Genomic DNA, 20,646 nt, shown 5'->3' with positions numbered 1-20,646 from the left:
CGTCATGTAGATTATGACAAATAATTCCTCTAACTTGATTTACTCAGCTTATGAGAAGAGTTTTAAGAACAGATTACATTAAATGTTATTTTTTAGGTAAAACTATGGGTATTTCCAGAAGGCACTCGACGAAACGACGGGAAGATTCACCCTTTCAAAAAGGGCGCGTTCCACATGGCCATAACACACAAGTTACCTATTTTGCCGGTGGTATATTCCCGGTACTACTTCTTAGACAAGGATATCAAAAGATTTGATCACGGTAAGTGTAACAGTGTATAAAACCTTTATTAAAGAAAAGCGAATTTCTGAATATTTTATATTACCAAAGAAAGGATCCCAATAATCCACGAAATCCGAGGAAAAGAGTTCTTTGACATTATTGTATCACTTTTATATTATACTATTTAGAACCGCCGAAAAAAAAAACGAATTAGAATAAAATAACGTGGGTTGGGATTTTAGCCACTTGCACACACTGACATGTCCATGTGATAATTGTGATATATCATATATCGTCGGTATACTGCGAAAACCAGGTAAATGTCGGAATACCGAAATCGAGAAAAAACGTTTTTAAAGTTTAGTTTTATATTGTGAATTAAGCAGTCAGCTTGTTTTTGATATTAGGTATTCTAGTGAAAGATGCATATATCTGAAATGATATTCTATCATTAGTTTGAAAAAGTTGAGACACCTATCTGAGTAATCCTAAATTTAAGTTGGAAATGCTATCACTTACCTGGTTTTACCTGTAAATCTAAATAAATCAATTACTCTTCAAATAACATATTTAACACAAATATAATAAACCAAGTAGAATATTGTCCAGTTTTGTGATCGAGATATGAGGCTTTTACTAGGTAATAGCAATGTTTTAAGGTATTAGTCGATATTTATGACATTTAACTGGTTTGCCCTGAAAATTTTATTAACAGCTGTGTACAGTTATAGATATTGTTTATATGAATGACAGGCAGTTTTATAGAAAAAATCAAATTTATTTCGAATATAATAATAAAAATATTATTATTATGAGGCTTCCTCGTCCGATTCGTCACTGAAAGCAGGCTCTGGCAAGATGTTTGTTACATCATTTCCCGTTTTCAAATTACGATACCACCCGTGATATTCCTCCGGTATCACTCCTATCACATAGCTGTACCAAATCTCTCTCTTTTGCTATGCTAATTGGCAAATGTGCATCATAAAGTCGCTTAAGTTCTTCAAGATTGCTTGAATTAGTTGATAACTTGGCGTGCTTTTTTCTTGTTGACTGTCGTGCAGTATCAGTAAGGAAATAATTGAAGCTTGTTGACATGTCATAATTAAAATAGATTCCGTTTGTCTCTCCTTTCACGAATCTCATTCTTTTTATCTTCAACCACATTATTTTTTCGCCGTTTTGGTCTTTTGTCCGGTTTTTAATTAAAGTGTGTGACAAATTTTTTAAATCATAAAAGTCGTAGTATTTAAATTCTTTACATTTGTATGGTTCTATACATACTTTTTTATCATCAACCTTGATATTTTTATTTCCTCTTGCATTTTGAAAAACAGACAAGTAATCTGGCATCCCATAGATAGATCTGTGTTTTTTAGCGGTTTCGTTATTACTCTGCATAGAGTCAACTTCCGTATAGGAATGTCCAGACTCTAAAAATTTGTGTTTAATAATATTTAAACGGATTCTGTCCTCTGCAGATATCAGAAAATAAACTTATTTCACTAACATATTCTGGAACACATTTTGATAAGTAGTGGAGTATAATGCTTTCTATTTCAGAACTTCCTTGTCTACCGTTAATTTCTGACCAGTCAAAACTGTAAGCTGCATTTGGTAATGCGGCTTCATATACACACAGATTGTAGACACATAATTTTCGAGAATAATATAGTTTCCAGTCAATCCACTTGGAATCTGTAGTACGGCCTGTAGATCGAAAGTAACTGAAACAAAATCCCGTTGTTCATTAGATCTTTTCTTATCATTTTGTTTTTTAAGATTACATACTTCTTTTCTTTTCTGATGTTCTCTGTAACTGTCTTCTAAATCCGATTTGTCAGTTGGATTAGCCCTATCATATTTATTACAAACTAAACATTGATCTTTTCTAGCAACAAAAAAGCTTAAATTATAGTCGTTAGAAAATATTCTTCGATATGTAATTTCGCTAACACCTTCCAGTTTCTTCTGCTCATAGTCATTTATAAAACGTTGGTACATTTTTCTTATAAAGTCGCCTCGTATTTCGGTGAGACTGTGTAAAAATATATTTATCTGTAATAAAAGCAGACAATAACAAATAAAATAAAAGTACTCTACCAGGAGTAGTTATTAACTGCAAAATTATCAATGACTAAGATGTATAATAATACAAAGTTTTAATATTCTCATCGATATTTACATTTAGATGAGCCTGGTAAAATATGTACAGTCGCTCAGATAAAGTTATCATCGATGCATTCTTTGCGTAAGATAACAATTTTTGCCTGAGCAACCGAAACCATAAAGTAGTTTATCCCAATAAATTTCGTTTCGACCGTCCAGTGGTTTACAATTGGGTAGGCAGGTATAATATTTTATATTATTTTAAACTTTATTTTTAAACGAAATATTGTTTATTTGGATGAAACCTGGTATGGTATTCATGACACCGTGAAAAAAGTTGGACGAATAATCATAAAAAGTGTTCTAATTCATTACCGCCCAATAAAGGACAGAATTATAATTTTACACTGCGGTGTAGAAAATGGATGCATCGACGATTTATTATTAATATCTGTAAAAAAAATAAAGACGTGAATCTAGATTATCATGAGGATAGGAGGGTTCAATTTGTGAATCATGGTTTGAAAAATCTATATATATATATATATATATATATATATATATATATATATATATATATATATATATATATATGCATATATATATATCGCACAAGAAGTTCGAGCGTCAATTATAATGCTTTCAGCTATCAATATGATGGAAATGAAGTTTTAAAAAAGTTCAACTCAGGAACCATAGATGTAAACGTTTAATGTTTTTTTTGAAGAAAAAAACAGAAGTTAGTTTTTATAAAACTAACTTCTGCAGCTGAAGAGCCAGCGGAACCCTCTAATCAATTGGAATATCTTTACAAAGCCGTGTAGTAAAATGTAAGCGACATTTTCAATACCTCTCTGATGATACCATCCAAACATATGCTGAAACATGTTTATGAAGAATTGTGTTCTAAATTGTCTAAATCAGAAGCAATTGTAGAAACATGTTTATCAGAGTGTCCAAAGCAATCTGCTACAAGACTATAGGAGAAACATCTTACCTACATGACAGGACAGAGAATTATAATTTTACACTGCGGTGGAGAAAATAGATGGATCGATGATGTATTATTAATACCTACAAAAAAATATTAAAGGAACCTCTTCTTCCGAGATTACCTAAATATAGTGTGATTATCATGGACAACGTATCATATTATTCAAGATTAATGAGAAAATTCCAAATATTACTTGAAACAAATTACAAATTCAAGAATTTGTTTGAGAAAGATTTGTACTTTGAAGCATCATATAGTAAAAAGGAATTGTTGGAGGTTGTTGACAGTAGACAGTACCAGAAGGAATATGTTGTTGATAACTGTACTCGCAGTAATGGGCATACCGTGCTTGGTATGCCCAGTATTACAATTACTTCCTCCTTACTATTGTAAATTGAATCCAATAGAGTTAATATGGACACAACTTAAAGGTAATAGAAGAAGAAGAAACGTGGCTCCTAAATTTTTGTCTACTGCTCTCCAGTTAATTAGAAGAGAAGTCACAAAGATCACAGCAACCAACTGGAAAAGTGTAATCAAACATGTAATCGCAGTGGAAAATGACTATGTTAAATATTTACCAGCATTAACCAAATGAACTATAAATATAGAAGATACAACTGATACTAGTGATAACAGTGATTATGAGTAGATTATTAAGTTCTTATTTCCAACTAGGTGTTCGTTGAAACCTTTATTTTTATTGTAATTGTACAAATTCTCGTTTTGCTTATATATCTTTGAAAATAGAGTACAAATACACTTCATGATAGAACAAAAACATACAACATAATTTAATTTAAAATAATCAAAGTACAGGTTAGGTTATTATAAAATACCTGCTAGATATATAAAAAAGATGTTCATAAAAGTTTTAGACCTATTACCCATTTTTAAATTATTGAGATACTAAGTCTTCTCTCACACGGTGTCAAACCAAAGTTGTTAATAGAATACGCTGTATATAATTTAAAAAATTAATTCTTTATTTTTTTTATTACAATAACTAAGTTATCAGGGATAAAATGTGATCATAAGTTTTAAAACTTATGAGCAGTTGTGTTATTAAAACGTTTGTATACTAAAATACTTGTACATAAAAAATTTATTTAATTGTATGTGATAATTACTTTTATTAACAATTTTTTATAGGTATTGTTATTTTACAATAATTTCTATTTAGCCGAGTCGATTAGTGTTATCACTTCCTAGATATATCACAGAAGTTAACAACACCAATATTTTTTATTTAAACTTTATAGAAAATGAAACTTTTTCTTAAATAAAAATAAAAACTTTTATTTAATTAAAAATTAGATATCTACGCTACTGTTCAATAAAGTAGTGGTAACTCTAACAGTGTTGCCATTTTAGTAGTATTTTACTCCTCTGGTTCCTATAAATTTTCTCACGAAATTACGTGTCGACTTTACTTAAATTTTTGTCCAAATATCTACGCTTTGAACTTTGGCGAATATAATGTGGGCCCATGGTTGGAAAAGACTCAATATGAGCCTTCACGATTTTTTGGGTTTTACTGCTTGTTTTATTTGGCGGTGTATGCTTGCCTCTTTTATCCGTATCTGCATAACAGCCTAGAATATCAGTTTTTCTTACAACATCTTGTATTAACGACGCTGATATACAAAGTGTCTTACAAAGAAATTTCTCACATACCTTTATGTCTTCACCATTCAAAGAAAACTGGGTTTTTTAAACTTCAAAGAACTGCAACGACTCTCTTTGGTGGCTCCGTTTTAATAGGTGCAATAAGAAAATGTTTCTGGCCTATATATTCTAACTTTCAATAATCACGACATAGTCTTTGTCTGTAATCTTCGCTGAAATAACTGGCACTAATTTGTAAAAGCACTCTGAACAATTAACTTGGTTTGGCATTGCTGGTCTATGGTCTTTTTTTATCTTATAAGGCAAACCCTCAGCACGCCTCCTTTTTGCAACATTTATTACCCAATCTTTGGGGTTAGATTTTCTCCAACGTTTTAGTGGACGTACGTCTTTCCATACTTTGTCAAAAAGTAGATTTAATATCCAACTAGCTATTTCAGTTGACACTAAATTGTTCGTGGGTGCACCTATTTCAGTATCTTTTTTCTCATCATTTAGGCTATCAAAGTGTGTAAATCATATAGACTTCCTAGAGAGAGCGATCCCTCTTCACTTGGCTGATATGAGGGGACTACATCTGAAAAGTCACTATCAAAAATGGATTCCATCATTGAGACTATATTGTTCTTAGAATCATCAAGAATTGAACTGCTGTCTTCAGTTATTCTATCTGTGTATGTGTTATAAAGATCATTTATGGGTTTAGCTTAGTAACCATTTCTAAATTTTAACTCAACCCGTTTTCAGGTAAAATGAAGTAAGTGTACTTAAAGGTTTTCACTAGTCGATATGAAAGAGAAATTTTAATAAATCATACACGTAAAATGTATTAAAGACACTTATCACCTTTTTACTGAATATGGTTTGCAGTAGTAAATCTTCCTCATTTATTAAATTAGAAGTCAACCAGCCCTTATTTTTAGACTGTTTAGAAAATCGTCTAGTATCCACCGTTTGCAAAGGAAATGCTTTATCGAATAGTTCCATAATTTTTTCACAAAATAAGCAAAACTTGTTATCCGAAGATAGATGTGAGTCTAGAAAGCACCAAGATTCCCTAGAGAGCAATTGATTAAAATAATTAATATTAAGAGTGTTATTAAAATAACGTTTATAAACAATATTATCCCCCGAAAAAGAAGCATTCAAGTTGTATTCAACTTTCTGTAAAAAATGATCACTCACATCGGTATATACAACAGAACAAGATAAAAACTTAATATTTACATTGCAGAAAATATTATCAATTACAGTTTTAGAGTCATTATGTATTCTAGTATATTCTTCTTCTTCTTCTTCAAGTGCCATCTTCGTTCCGAAGGTTGGCGATCATCAGGGCTATACGTATTTTCGAAACTGCTGACCGAAACAATTCGTTGCTGCTACAGCTATACCATTTCCGTAGATTCTTTAGCCAGGAATTTCGTCTTCTTCCTATGGACCTTTTTCCTGCTATTTTCCATTGCATAATTATTCGAAGCAGTTCATATCTTTCGCCTCTTGTAATGTGTCCCAAGTATTGCAGTTTTCGTTTTTTGATCGTAAATATGACTTCCTTTTCTTTATTCATTCTTCTCAAGACTTCGACATTTGTGACTCTCTCGGTCCATGATATTCTCAGGATTCTGCGATACATCCACAGTTCAAATGCCTCTAATTTTTTGGTATCAATATTTTTCAACGTCCATGACTCCATTCCGTAGAACAGCACAGAAAGTACGTAACATCTCATCAGGCGAAGTTTCATTTCAAGGCTCAAATCTCTTCCGCAGAACACTCTCTTCATTTTAGTGAATATGGATCTGGCTTTTTCTATTCTTATTTTGATTTCTGCTGAGCTATCGTTGTCTTCATTTATAAAAGTGCCTAAATATTTGTATTTGCTAACTCGATCGATAATTTCATTGTGTAAATATAAATTTTGGACATTTTGTGTTGATTTCGATATTACCATAAATTTAGTTTTCCTTATGTTCAAAGATAGTCCATATTCTTCGCTGCAGTCTGCTATCTTATTCACCACTGTCTGTAGCTCTTCAAGTGTTTCTGCGATCAGAACGGTGTCGTCGGCAAATCTCAGATTGTTTAATCTAACACCATTTATTTTAATACCTACGGATTGCTCAGAGAGTGTTCTATTCATTACGTCTTCGGAATAGAGATTAAACAGGGTTGGTGACAATATACACCCTTGTCTCACACCTCGCTTTATTTCGATTTCTTCAGTGGTATTTTTCTCTACTCTCACTACTGCTTTCTGATTGTAGTACATATTTGCTATTAGTCGGATGTCTCGTTTATCTAAATTCTTTTCTGTCAGGAGTCTGATTAGGTGATCATGCCGCACTTTATCAAAGGCCTTGTTGTAATCTATGAAACACATGAATACATCTTGATTTATGTCAAGACATCTTTGAGACATAACGTTCAGTGCAAACAACGCCTCTCTTGTTCCAAGTCCATTTCGGAATCCAAACTGGGTATTATTGATGTCCATTTCCAGTTTCCTGTGTACTCTAGAGTGTATAATTTTCAGAAATATTTTCAGTACATGGCTCATCAGACTGATTGTACGGTAATCACTGCATTGTTTGGCATTTATCTTTTTTGGTATAGTAACAAAGGTGGATAAAAGCCATTCTTGTGGTATTTTTCCTGATGTATAAATGCTATTGAAAAGTTTAACCAAAATGTGAATCGAGTCTTTTTCTATTAGTTTAAGGATTTCCGTTGGTATTTCATCTGGACCTGGGGCTTTACCATTTTTCATTCTTTTTAGTGCGTACATTACTTCTTCTTCCGTTATTTCTGGACCTTCGTCTCCTTGTATGTTACTTAGCTCAGATTGTTGTCTATCATCTGCAAAGAGTTCTTCAATATAGTTTTTCCATGTCTTCAACTGTTCTTCTAGTTCTGTTATTATGTTTCCGTTGACATTATACAGGGTATTTGGCTGCTTACGTTTTTGTGTACCTGCAAGTTCTTTCACTTTTTATGTACATTAAAAATATCATGTTTTGCCTGCAATTGCTCTATTTCTTCACATTTTCTTTTATAAAAATCTTCTTTTGCTATTCTGATTTCTATTTTGATTTCTTTCTGTATTTGTTTATACCTTTGTTCGTTTTTTCCTTTCATTATTCTCCGATTGTCCATGAGAAGAAGGATCTTATCAGTCATCCACCTTTGCTTTATTTTTGGTTTTTCTTTAGTCAGAATTTTCTTCATAGGACCTGTTATCGCCATTTTTACGTTTTGCCATTTTTTATCTATGTTGTTCGTTGGCTGAGATGTTTCTTTTTCATGAAGTATTTTGAAATTATTATTAATACATGTTTGCAGTTTCTCCTTTACCTCCAGGTTACATAAATGACTGACGTCTATCTGATTTGCTCTTCTTTTCTGCTCCAATCTTTTTAGTTTAATACTCATTTGCGCTATTAGAGGGTTATGGTCTGAAAAGACATCTGCGCCTGGGTAAGCTTTAACGGATTTTAAGGAGTTTCTGTATCGTTCGTTTATCAGTAAAAAATCAATCTGGTTTCGAATTATTCTTTCGCCATTGTCCTGGGGTGATTTCCACGTATAAAGTCTTCTCTTTGGTAAGTTTAAGAATGTATTAGATGCTAGTATATTCAAAAAGTGCTAATTAACATTTTTATTTTAAATTATCTGATCTACATTTTTTATTTGAAACATTTTTTTCTACGGCGTGCAGATTCTTGGTAAATCGATTTTTTTGCGTTTTTACTCCCCTACGAACGAGATTTTAGGGAGAATTTTAGGTCCCAACATTAATATTCTCGGCAAAATTCAGCTTGTTTATATGATTTTTAGGGGTCAACTCTCTGATTACTGGACTATTCAGTTACGCGCGCGAAATAAATTCTTTAAATCAAATTTGTATCAGCTCGAAGATAAAAAATCGATATATTTTGATCGAAGTGCCCTATTAACAAAAATCAAAATGCATTTTAAAAGTGAAGATGGCGGTTTTTTTACGCAATTCTTGCATTTTGCCGTAAATAGCAAAAATTGTTAAAAGTAGAAAACTTCGACCGGATCGAAAAATAAAATCATCTTAGTCGAAAAAATTTGTAGTTTCTTTGGCAGGCCTAATACTTCACAACTTTTTGTAGCTTTCGAAGATTGAAACAATTAATATAAAACGAGTAATTCTCCTTCAATTTTTGATAAATATCTATGTATTAAAATTATTGTTAAACCTTCCTCCAATTGAGCCCAAGTTACTTTAAAGATAGTTCAGGAAATGAAGCTCGAAAAAAGTTAAAACCTCGCAATTTTTTCATCCTGCATGGATTGAGTTGAAATTTTAACAGAAGGTAGGTGATAGCCCAAGGATCAAAATCTATATCGAACCGAAGTGCGCTGAAGGGTTTTAGGGGTGAAAACTACCCCTAATTTTCAAAAATTATAAAATAACATATTAAACCTGAATATGGGTAAGATTTGGTTTGAATTAGTTAAATAATGATTATTTTATACTTTTAAATAGAGTTCCATCATATTTCAACCCTTAAAAAGCAACCGTTGTTAGAGATTAATGTAAAAAAATTACTAATTCTAAAAAAATGATTTCGCCTTGGATCGATTTGGATAAAAATTTGGATTTAAGCTCAACTCACCCTCTGCTTTATAGTTTATGTCATGCCGATGAACCCTGATTGTTCTTAGGGGTGAAAACTACCCCTAATTTTCAAAAAGTGTAAAATAACATCACAAATCTTAAGATGAGTGAAATTTGGTTTGGATTAGTTAAATAGTGACTTTTTTATACTTTAAAATACAATTTCATAAATTTTCAACCCTTAAAAATCAATTGTTATGAGTGCTATAGGTGAAAACAATTTTTTGCCAAAATTTTGCAACTTTTCAACTTTTGAAAATCACCCTTTACAACATTGCAGTTTTTATAAACTAATTTAATAGATATAAATTGAAAAAAGTAGAATTAAATACAAAAAAATTTATCAACATAAAAAGGCACCATATATTCTTATACATTTACATAAATATTTGAAAATATTTACATTTATAGGTAAAACAATTATAATATTAATTTTATTCGTCATCAATTACATCTTCATCGTGATCTATGTCATCCTCATCTTCTTCAATTATTGGTGGACTATTATTGCACCCTTCACCTGAGCACTCAGAACAAGTAGAGTTACAGTATAAACCAACTTTTCTGCACCCACATGAAACGCCGCATCCTTTTTTGCATTGGCAAAAAATAATTTTCAAAAGTTCATCGGGTGCAGGTTGTTTGTTCATGCGTACGGGTAATAACAAACCATCTTTGGAGTACCATCCCCAATCTGTTGCTCTAATATTTTCATTGCCAAGCCACTGTTGAATTTGGTAATAGCATCTTTTTGAATGCTCATCTAAGGCATCAACAGTGGGCAGAAGGGATGATAGCTTAACCGCACAGTTTTTCGTTGTAGCTTTGATGAACTGTTCGTACCGCATCTGCTCGAGAAAAGCTTCCAAATCTTTTATTTTTTTTTAACTTGGTAGTCTGCGTGTCTTTAACAGTTCCGTACAACATTATTGCACAGTATCTGCCAGCATCTAAAATATCTTCAAGCTTAGCAGTACTACTGTAAAAAATTTCGGCATGTTCCTTCATGTCCGGTCTTTTTTGAAGAATATCAAAAAAATTTTTTTTTACCTTTATTGTAAAAAGCAGATACAGTATCACAGCCAGTAAAAGCATGAGAAAAAGCTATTAATTTTGAACTATCTGAGTACCCTATTTCAAAACTTTTAGATGAATATAATGTAGAAGAAGAATTTTGTTTCCCAAGTTTGAGAAAATAAATATCTTTCTCTATTTTTTTCTAAATTAGCTCTCTCTGTTAAGATAACAAGGATGTCGATATCTTCGGCCACAAATCTGACCTATCCTGAATAGCCAATTCAACGACTAGCCCGTCAGCTTCACCTTCACTTTGATGGCATTGAATAGATTGATTCTTGAATTATTGATTCTTGAAAAAATTAATTGGTTTTTTTAACGTATTTCCTTAATTTTTAACGATAGAGTATTTCTTCAAAAACGATTTTGTAGAGGTTTTCAAGAGCTACAAGGATCTGTGAATTAAATCTTTTTGGAACCCTTGGTTTTTAAATGGGGTGAGTTAAAGGGCTCGAAAAAGATGGTGCTTGATCGTAAATCGATGCTTTAAACGGCTATATCTCGCCAAATATTCATTGTACAACAAATCTAAATAAAGGAAAATTTTAGTCATTAAAAAAGCTACAATTTAGTACATTTTTATTTTTTTCATATATTCAGTATTTTCGGGGATATTTAAAAAAAGAAGGGTAAAAAATATGAAATTGTAAATCGTTTCTCGCTTTAAGCTGCACTTTTTCTAAAACTAAGCATTTTAAATGGGTCAAACTTCTTGGACGTAATAACAATAAATGTACAAAGAGAATTGCAGAAGGGTGAAGATCGATTTTAATTATGGGGGTTGTTAGGGGGTTGTTTTCATCGATTTTTTCGTAAAAAAATGAGGTATTGACCTTATTTTCATCATAACTCACTCAATTTTTGAGCTATAGTCTTTTTTTATGATAGGTCTGTTTATGCTCTTTAAAAAAGGTTCTATGAGTTTTCTTCCAAAAATGCATCATTTTCCCGATATTTGACTTTGAATCTTTCAAATTTGGCATTTGAAGAAAACCGCTGAACATTGATAGGCCGTATTTCGGTTCCTATTATATCGCAAAAACATTTTAAAAAATGAATTGTATTTGTCTTTTTAAAAGCTACAAATTTGTTCTCTACAATTTTTTTGATAAAATGCACCATTTTCGAGTTATTCGCGAAAAATCGATTAAAAACGTCGATTTTTTCGTCTAAAAGTTGTTACTTTCAATCGCGAATAACTTGAAAAATATCAGTTTTACAAAAAAAATGTATAGAACATTTTTTGTTTAGAATCACTTTTTTAATCGAAACCTGTGGTTAAAACGTAAAAAAAAAAATTTTCACCCCCGAGATGGGGTGGCAACCACCCCCAAGGCTTTGGCGCACTTTGGTTCGATATAGATTTTGATCCTGAGGCTATTACCTACCTTCTTTTAAAATTTCAAGTCAATCCACGCAGGACGAAAAAATTGCGAGGTGAAATGTTTCATTTCCTGGACTAAGAGGATTTGAAGAAAATTTTAGTTATCGTGAATACAAAAAGTTAAAAAAGCACCACACGAACGGCCTTAAAAAACTTTAAACATTTTTTCAGTGGTAAATATTTATATGTTTTGGAATATTTGTAGAAAAGTTATACCACTACCTATTATGTTTAATTGCAGATTATCACAAAAAATTCAAATGTCTTTTTGTAAGCTTACTTTTTCATACAGACACTATAATGCTTTTCTTTCTTTTTGTAAGGTTTCTTTTTCATATGTAGGTACTAGTCTTGCTGAAAATAAATAAATCCTATTAAAAAGTTCGATCAATTGATCGATTCTTTCCGTCGCGTGTCCTTTTAATGAATCTATCGCAAACAGATGCTCGTTAATAAGTTGACATGGCATTGCCGCTTATTACAGTAGAAAATTTAGTGTTAAACGAACTAAATTAAATATTAGAGGGCGGGCCCGTCATGTGGGACGCGGTTTGCCGCGCTTGTGTACGAAATCCTAAACAAAACTAATAGAACATGTGGGACAACGTTGCCAAGCTTCCTAAAAATACTTAATTGTGTTATTTATGGCAAATTGTTGTTACGAGGTGTTGTTGAAAAGTTTCTTGAAATACATTTATTTAATGTGTTGTTTTTTATAGATTTTAACATTAGGACTTTTTGTAGAATTCTAAATAGTTCTGTATATACACTCAGATGCAAAAAACGCAACGGAGAAAATTTTGGTCAAATTCAAAGTATTTCAGTTTTTTTATTTTTATCCCTATTTTAATGATTTTTTTAGCACACTGTGTAAAAATTCATAAATTTAAGTTTAGTATCATGATTTGGGAGTGCTCCTCGTCATTATGTATTTTTTTGTTTATTCCTAGTGCATCTTTGTTATGTATTTACTGTAGATGGGATATTACAAGGGATACTTGACAAATATAAACGTTTTTATTATAACAATAATAATAATCATCATCATCATTTGGCTCTACAACTCTATGTCAGTCTTGGCCGCGTTTACTATTTTCCTCAATTGTTGTCGGTCCTGAGCAGCTATTTCCCATTGCTGTATTTCCATTTTGCGTAAATCACTGACTACGGCGTCCTTCCATCTTCAATGGAATGGGTTTGCTTTAATGTAGCGTACTATGTTTTCATCTCCATATACTATCTGGAGTTCAGCAGTGTGTCTTCTTTTCCATTCTCCTATTGTCTCTTTTCTGCAAGGCTCATAGATAGTCCGCAGTATCTTTCTTTCCAGTACCAGTAATTTTGTCATTTATCGCTGGTTCAGAGTCCATGTCTCGCTTCCATACGTTATTGTGGGACGAATTATTGTCTTGAACACTCTTATTTTTGCTGGTGTTTAGAGTATTTTTGATTTAAGTACGGTCATTAATGAGTAATATGCCCTGTATCCTGCAATGATCCTGGCTGCCACGTCCTTTTCATATTTATTTTCAGATATTATGATCGCTCCCAGGTACTTGAATTCTTTGACGACTTCAAAGTTGTATTCATTCTTCTCCTCGTTGTCCTTCAGACCAACTTCCTTGGCTCCGTTTTCGAATAGGGTGAAAACTTCTTTTGCATCTCTGGTGGATTGTGCAATTGTATCCACGTCATCCGCAAACGCCAATAGTATTTTTGATCCTTGGGCGGCAAATCCGTTTGTCAGTTATGGTTGAGCTTTCCTTACCGCATGTTCCAGTGCAAAATTAAATAGCAGGGGGGCGAGAGGATCTCCTTGTCTAAGCCCGGTGTCAATGTGACGTGGTGCTGCCAATTCTGATCCGTGCGGAAGCGTTCTTTGTGCTCACCTGTGCTAATCGTACCAGCTTTCCAGGTACTCCCATTTCTACCATGGTCTCCCACAATGCTTCTTTGCTAACAGAATCGTAAACTTGTTTAAAGTCCATGAAGATTTGGTGTACATCGCGGTTGAATTCCCAGTTTTTTTTCAACACCTGGCGTAGGACGAATATCTAGTCTATGTTCGACCTTCCCGGTCTGAATCCACTTTGGTAGTCACCTATTATTTATTCTGTGTATGGAGTTAGCCTTCTAGACAGTATTACGGATATAATTTTGTACGTTGTATTGATTAACGATATTCCTCTATAGTTCAGACATATTTGTTTGTCTCCCTTCTTGTGGGTAGGTACTATATGGCTTTCATGCCAGTGTTTCGGTATTTCTTCTCTTTCCCAGACTTCTCTTATTAGATGATATATCTTAAGGTGGAGTTTTTCTCCCCCTTTTTTTAGTAGTTCCTCCTGTATGCCGTCTGGGCCTGGGGCTTTATGGTTTTTTAGGGACGAAATTGTGTACTTTACTTCAGCTAGTGTGGGCTCTGGTATTTCAGGTTCGGCCAACTGGTACTATCTTTGTTGCCCTGGCGGCTTATCTCCTCGTCGTCTGTCAGCAATTGTCCTGCATCGTCTTTTATAAATCTTGGAATGTTATATTCCAGTCTTATAAAACTGTCTAGGCTGACCGGTTCTATGTTCCTCCTCCAGTTGCTGTATTCGCGCTTCTAGGTACTGTTTCTTTTTTCTTCTCAAAAGTCTTCTCGGTTGAGTGCTTACTCTGTTGTAGTCTTCCCTGTTCTCATCTGTAGGGCGTGTTAGTAACTCTAGCCTCTTGATTGCTTTCTGATGCAAGCTTTGTTCGCACTCCTGGTCAAACCATTGGTTTTTCTTCTTGTTATTTCTTTCTTTTCCTATAGTTTCCGCTGCAGCACTTTCTATGGCGTTCGTTATACTTTGCCATTTCTGGTCTATGGTCAATTCTGGCGTTGATGTTTCTTCTTCTTCCAGTTTCTGCAATTTGTTTTGGATCAGTGCCTGATATTAGCGTTCATTATCAGGTAAATCGAGCCTTAAAATGTCCCATATGTTTCCTTGTTGGCGTTGCTTTGGCTGTCTCGTCTTTAGCCTTGTTTTCATTTTTGTTCTGGCCAGGAAGTGGTTAGAGTCACTTTCTGCTCCCCTCAGACTGTGTGCGCTGATGATATTGCTAGAATGACTTCCATCGATAAGCACATGGTCTATCTGGTTTCGTGTGATTCCGTCATTTGACACCCAGGTTACTTTAACTTTAAGTATATTTTTTCTTTGGAATTGTGTAGTTTTTACTACCATATTGTTAGCTACAGCGAATCTGCCAGTCTTGATCCGTTATCATTAGTGTTATCATGTAAGCTATGTGTGCCGATCACCGCTCTAAGATGGTCCTCTTTGCCTAGTTTGGCATTGAAGTGTCCCAGTATGATTTTAATGTCGTATCTGGGTGCCGTTGTGTACTGTTGTTTTAAAATTTCATAAAATTCCTCCTTGTCGTCTTCATTTGCTTCTTCCGTTGGTGCGTGGATTGAGAGGAGGGTTAGGTTAAACCATTTCCCTTTGAGTCTAAGAGAGCACATGTGCTTGTTGATTGGTTTGAAATCAATTATGGCAGACTTGAGTTTTCCGTTAACTACAAACCCACATCCAAATTCGTGCTTTTCTTCTCCTGACCAAAAAACCGGGGAATTTCCCATTTGCAGGCTTCCCGATCCTGTCCATCTCATTTCTTGAATCGCTGTTAAGTCCATCTTATATTTTTGAAGCTGTTTTATGGCATGTGTTGCAATTCCGGGCTTGAACCAGCTTAACACGTTCCATGTGCCTAAGAGAATGTCCTTTTTTCGTAGCTTGGGTCTAATCCGTGTTCCATGTCTATTCTGAGGCAATAGTGTTCGATTCGTAGCGTCTTTAATTTTTCCATGTACGGATTGCTGGTCCATAGCGAAACCCCCTTTTCGGAGGACCATTTCTCCCTTCCTCGTCTGCCCTGGCCCTGCCTTCCACTGGGGTTGGTTACCCAATCTCCAGCAGGGTTGCTCAGGTTGTCCGGGGTTCGCCCGTGCAGTCCAAGCCACACTTCGTGGAGGTGAGGATAGGAATTAAGTAGGATAGGCTAGAGATGCTAACTGGAAACAGCATCTTGTATTGCGCCTCACTACCCCTTTTGAACCTCTATATAACAATAATGCCTGGTTACAATTAGAACTACTTGTTGATTCTTTGACATACTTGTCATGCACAGGTAGTGCCAACTTTTAACACTAAAAACATTCAATACAGAATTGTAATACTACTTTCTCGTGCACAGAGATACATTTATTTTAAATACAATATACTTTACGGTTGCGAAAAATTAATTAAAAAGATCCACTCCTCTTTTTTTAGGAAAGGTAATTGTGACAGCCTTACCTCAAATCGAAACAGCAAACTTAACGACGGACGACTTGGAGGACCTGATGGAAAGAACGAGAGCTTTAATGCAATCGGCCTTCAACGAAGCCACCAAAGAAGTGACCGACGGATACATTCCCAACTCTAGTCAGAAAGTGAAAGTAACATGAAATTTGCCCGATTGTCTCGAGCCTAAAGGTATAGGTAGCTAGTTTTTACGTTTTTTCGGAAAACTTCAGCACTTTTTTAGTTTAGTGATCAGGATTTGTATGTATGTGATATTTGGGACGGTTTCGAGTACATTTTTACGACAAAACTTTTTTTAGGTGTATCGACGTTTTAACAATCTTGACCGGATGCCTTTTATGTGATTTTTTACACTAGATTTATGATTGTAGATTGTTTAAACTAAATCCAAACACACGACAAATAGTTGTTAGTTCCACCAATCACAATATCCGCTTATATCGACAATTAAAAACAATCTAAGCATCACAAATGAGCAGATTGCTTCAACAATACGATTCATTTTATATAAAGATAAATACAAACAATATTACGCTGAGAATAGGCTTAGAACATGCGGGAAAAAGGCGTAATAGATTTTAAGTTAATTTTTTTAACAATCGAACACCGCAGATTGACGTAAGATATAATAGTTTACGAATAAAGTGTTTCTGTGGCTGCACTAATTCCTGGACCAACAAACATATCGCGCGCAAGCACACAGTGACTAAAGAACTATAATAAAATTCACTAAAATATTTGCACAATAATAGAAAAAAGTTTTTAGGATTTTTAGTGAATTTTTTTACCAAATATTATGTGAGCGACACAATTAATTTATTGCATTCCTTTCATCCTTTCTAAGATCAGAATAGCCATGATGAATAGCCATGATGATTGCCAACCTCCGTCGCGGAGATGGCACGTGAAGAAGAAGATTCCTTTCATATAATCCGGTAAAATAAGGATGCAACCTCGGAATGAAAGATAATAAGCTGAAAATTTGCATACGTCTTTATTTTGATGGTATAAAACTTACCTCAAAAGTCTCATATAATCACGTGTCCGCGACTTAAGATATTTAAGGTCAAAGGTCACGAAAATGAGTTTTCTGCAAATATCTCGTTTCCCTTACACTTTATGACATTTAAGGTGGTAAGAAAAATTGTAGAATGGAAAATTCTCTTCAATTTTTGTCTGAAGTACTTTTATGTACCTTCAACCCTTCTTAAGATAGAGCGCAAAGAGTGGGGGACCGCTTATCTGTGTATACGGTAACGCGAAATCAGCCAGTAGGATTCAATAAATAATAAGTTATATAGTTAATTATTCACTTAAAATACTATTATTATCATTAAATTTTTATTATTTATTATTTAATAAACTATATTTATAGATATTAATTATAAAATATATATTTTTTATATAATATTTATTTTATTTTTAACAAACATACAATATTAAATGAAAGATTTCAAATGAACTTTAATGATATTTTTAACAGCTGTATATACGATAAATTAAGATCAAGTGCAGAATTCAACAATAATCATTTTTATATTTAATTAAATACTGAAAAAATCATATTTATTATTTTTTTAAATTATATATTTATTTATTAATCCAATAATCGATTTATTAAAGTTACAAATATAATATATATTCTTTTATTATGTATGGTTAATACTTTTGTATTAATTTTCTTCTTCATCGTCTTCTTCTTCTTCTTCTTCTTCCTCTGACTGCTCAATATCGGATTCATCATCATCATTCTTGTTTATTAAAGTATCAGAATAAAAATATTCAAGAATATCAGGTGCATATTCACTTTCTTCATTGAAATCATCTGAAGTTGATGAAGCGTTTAGACATGATTGTCCATTACACTGCCCACAAATTAAAGTACATTGCAATCCTGATTTCCTGCATCCGCAATTAGAACCACAACCTTTCTTGCAATTGCAAAATATTGTATTCAGCAGTTCTTCTGGTGCTGGCGGTAATAATGTTGTTATTGGTTCCAGAAATTCATTTTGCATTACCCAGCCGAATTCTTGGGGTTCTAAATCATTTCCCAACCAAATTTGGGTCTGATAATAGACACGAATGATCTGCTGACGAGCTGCTGCACTTGAAGGTGGAAGACTTGATAACTGCACTGGTTTGTTGAGTCTTGTTGATTTGATGAACTGGGTGTATCGAAAAGAGTCTATATCGTCTTCTGATGTTGGAGCATTATACGCTGCTAAGAAAATACGTACTCCATTTTCAAATAATTCTTGTACAGAGCAGTTTTTTTGTTGAAATAGTTGAGGTGACTGATGTAAATGGTGATTTTTTTCGAACATTTTAATAAACGATATTTTACCTTTCCTATAAATCGCAGAAGTCGTATCACATCCACTAAACGCGTGTAAAAATAATATGTGTTTCTTAGAATGAGGGTATTTATAATTAATATCTATAAACATAGTTTATTAAATAATAAATAATAAAAATGTATTGATAATAATAGTATTTTAAGTAAATAATTAACTATATAACTTATTATTTATAGAATCCTACTGGCTGATTTCGCGTTACCGTATACACAGGTAAGCGGTCCCCCACTCTTTGCGCTCTATCTTAAGAAGGGTTGAAGGTACATAAAAGTACTTGAGACAAAAATTGAAGAGAATTTTTCATTCTACAATTTTTCTTACCACCTTAAATGTCATAAAGTGTAAGGGAAACGAGATATTTGCAGAAAACTCATTTTCGTGACCTTTGACCTTAAATATCTTAAGTCGCGGACACGATTATATGAGACTTTTGAGGTAAGTTTTATACCATCAAAATAAAGACGTATGCAAATTTTCAGCTTATTATCTTTCATTCCGAGGTTTGCCCCCTTTTTTGCCTTATTTTACTGGATTAATACACAAAATCTGTTCGATCATATTCTGTTGAAATAATGTCTCGATTTAATATTGGTAGAACTAATGAACCATTCGAGTGATTTTATTTTATTTAGTAACTTTAAGAATAAACTTAGTTCTTTTTTATACTCAAAATTTGTAATTTTTGAAGACAAAACATATTTCTGGGTATTATAAAAAATAAACAAAAAAAATGTATAAAGGTGCCATTTTATAAGCAGATCTAGTCATTGTGTATTAATATTTTTATTCGATTTTATAATCTGGTTAAATACAGTCAAATTAATAGGAAAATAAGTACTTTATTAAAGTTCGTTATTTCGATTCATTACAAACACCATTCTATTATATTTCCCTTTTTGTTTTTCTATAAACTTGAAGATTTTCCTGTATTAATTTTACTGTGTTATAATCTTTGTTAATCTGGCAACTGTGTTAATTTTGCTCTTTATTTTTTTCTCTATGTCGGTTTTAAATGATTTGTAGGGTTATATTGAATTTTTACCAGAGAACTATGTTTGTATCTCTGTTTGTACTATGAAGATAATATTATAAACGCAATATGGAACGCAATATTTGTTTTTTGTGTAAATGTATTATATAAATTTTCACTTTTTACTCTTCTGACATTAAAAATATTTATTTTGTAAAGAATAATAAATAAAGATGTTTATAGAAATTGTGTGTGAGTTTTATTTGGAAGAAGAAGAAGCAGATGAGGTCAAATCATAAACTTAAAATATAAATAGACTCTTTGTTTCATCAGGCAAAGTTAAGGGATGCCCTAAACTGTTTTCTTCTGTCTCTATCTTTTTGTACGGAGGTGCCTCCAGAATATGCTACATGAGATTCATGAGGTGACACATAACTGCTTATTTCTTTGTCACTCCTTTCCGCTTAATTCTCAGATTTCTCCTATGAAATTCTCAACCTAGAGAAAGAAGATAACCAAGCCAAGTTTTTGTCATGGTACCTTGATAACTGGTCTGAATATAAACTAATCTTCACAGATGAATCCAAAGATGAACAAGGTAATGTGGGCATTGGCATATATAATCGTTTTCATCGTTCTTGGCGTGTGCGTGTAAAAACACTTGCAATAAGTTGTTTCATCTGTCTTTCCTTGTCTAAGCTCGATTCGTTTACCTCCTCCAGTGGCCGAGCAAAATGTAGCATGTCAAACGAAATAATAGTTATAAAAGAAAATTATAAATTATTTTTCATTAAATTTCTAATAACGGAATATACGTATAAATTGCGAAGAAGTATTTTTCTAGCTTGCAGTACAATAGGACAGGATATAACGAAAAGTGTATTTTAAAAGGATTTTGAAATATACCCAAAAAAGTAT

General features: G+C 33.0%; 1 protein-coding gene across 1 annotated transcript in view; it reads left to right on the top strand.

The window, feature by feature from the left end:
- The window catches only part of Agpat1 (1-Acylglycerol-3-phosphate O-acyltransferase 1), a 67,931-nt gene extending 47,956 nt beyond the window's left edge, over positions 1-19,975 (top strand). Inside the window, exons 4-5 of the mRNA XM_072530827.1 lie at positions 97-262; positions 16,366-19,975. Coding sequence (XP_072386928.1) covers positions 97-262; positions 16,366-16,541 — 342 coding nt within the window. The 3' untranslated portion in view covers positions 16,542-19,975. The remainder of the gene's footprint in view (positions 1-96; positions 263-16,365) is intronic.
- Positions 19,976-20,646: the final 671 nt, after the last annotated feature.

The sequence above is a fragment of the Diabrotica undecimpunctata genome, chromosome 4, assembly GCF_040954645.1.
Source record: "Diabrotica undecimpunctata isolate CICGRU chromosome 4, icDiaUnde3, whole genome shotgun sequence".
Classification (NCBI taxonomy): Eukaryota; Metazoa; Arthropoda; class Insecta; order Coleoptera; family Chrysomelidae; genus Diabrotica; species Diabrotica undecimpunctata.
This window is presented reverse-complemented; position numbering and strand designations above follow the sequence as displayed.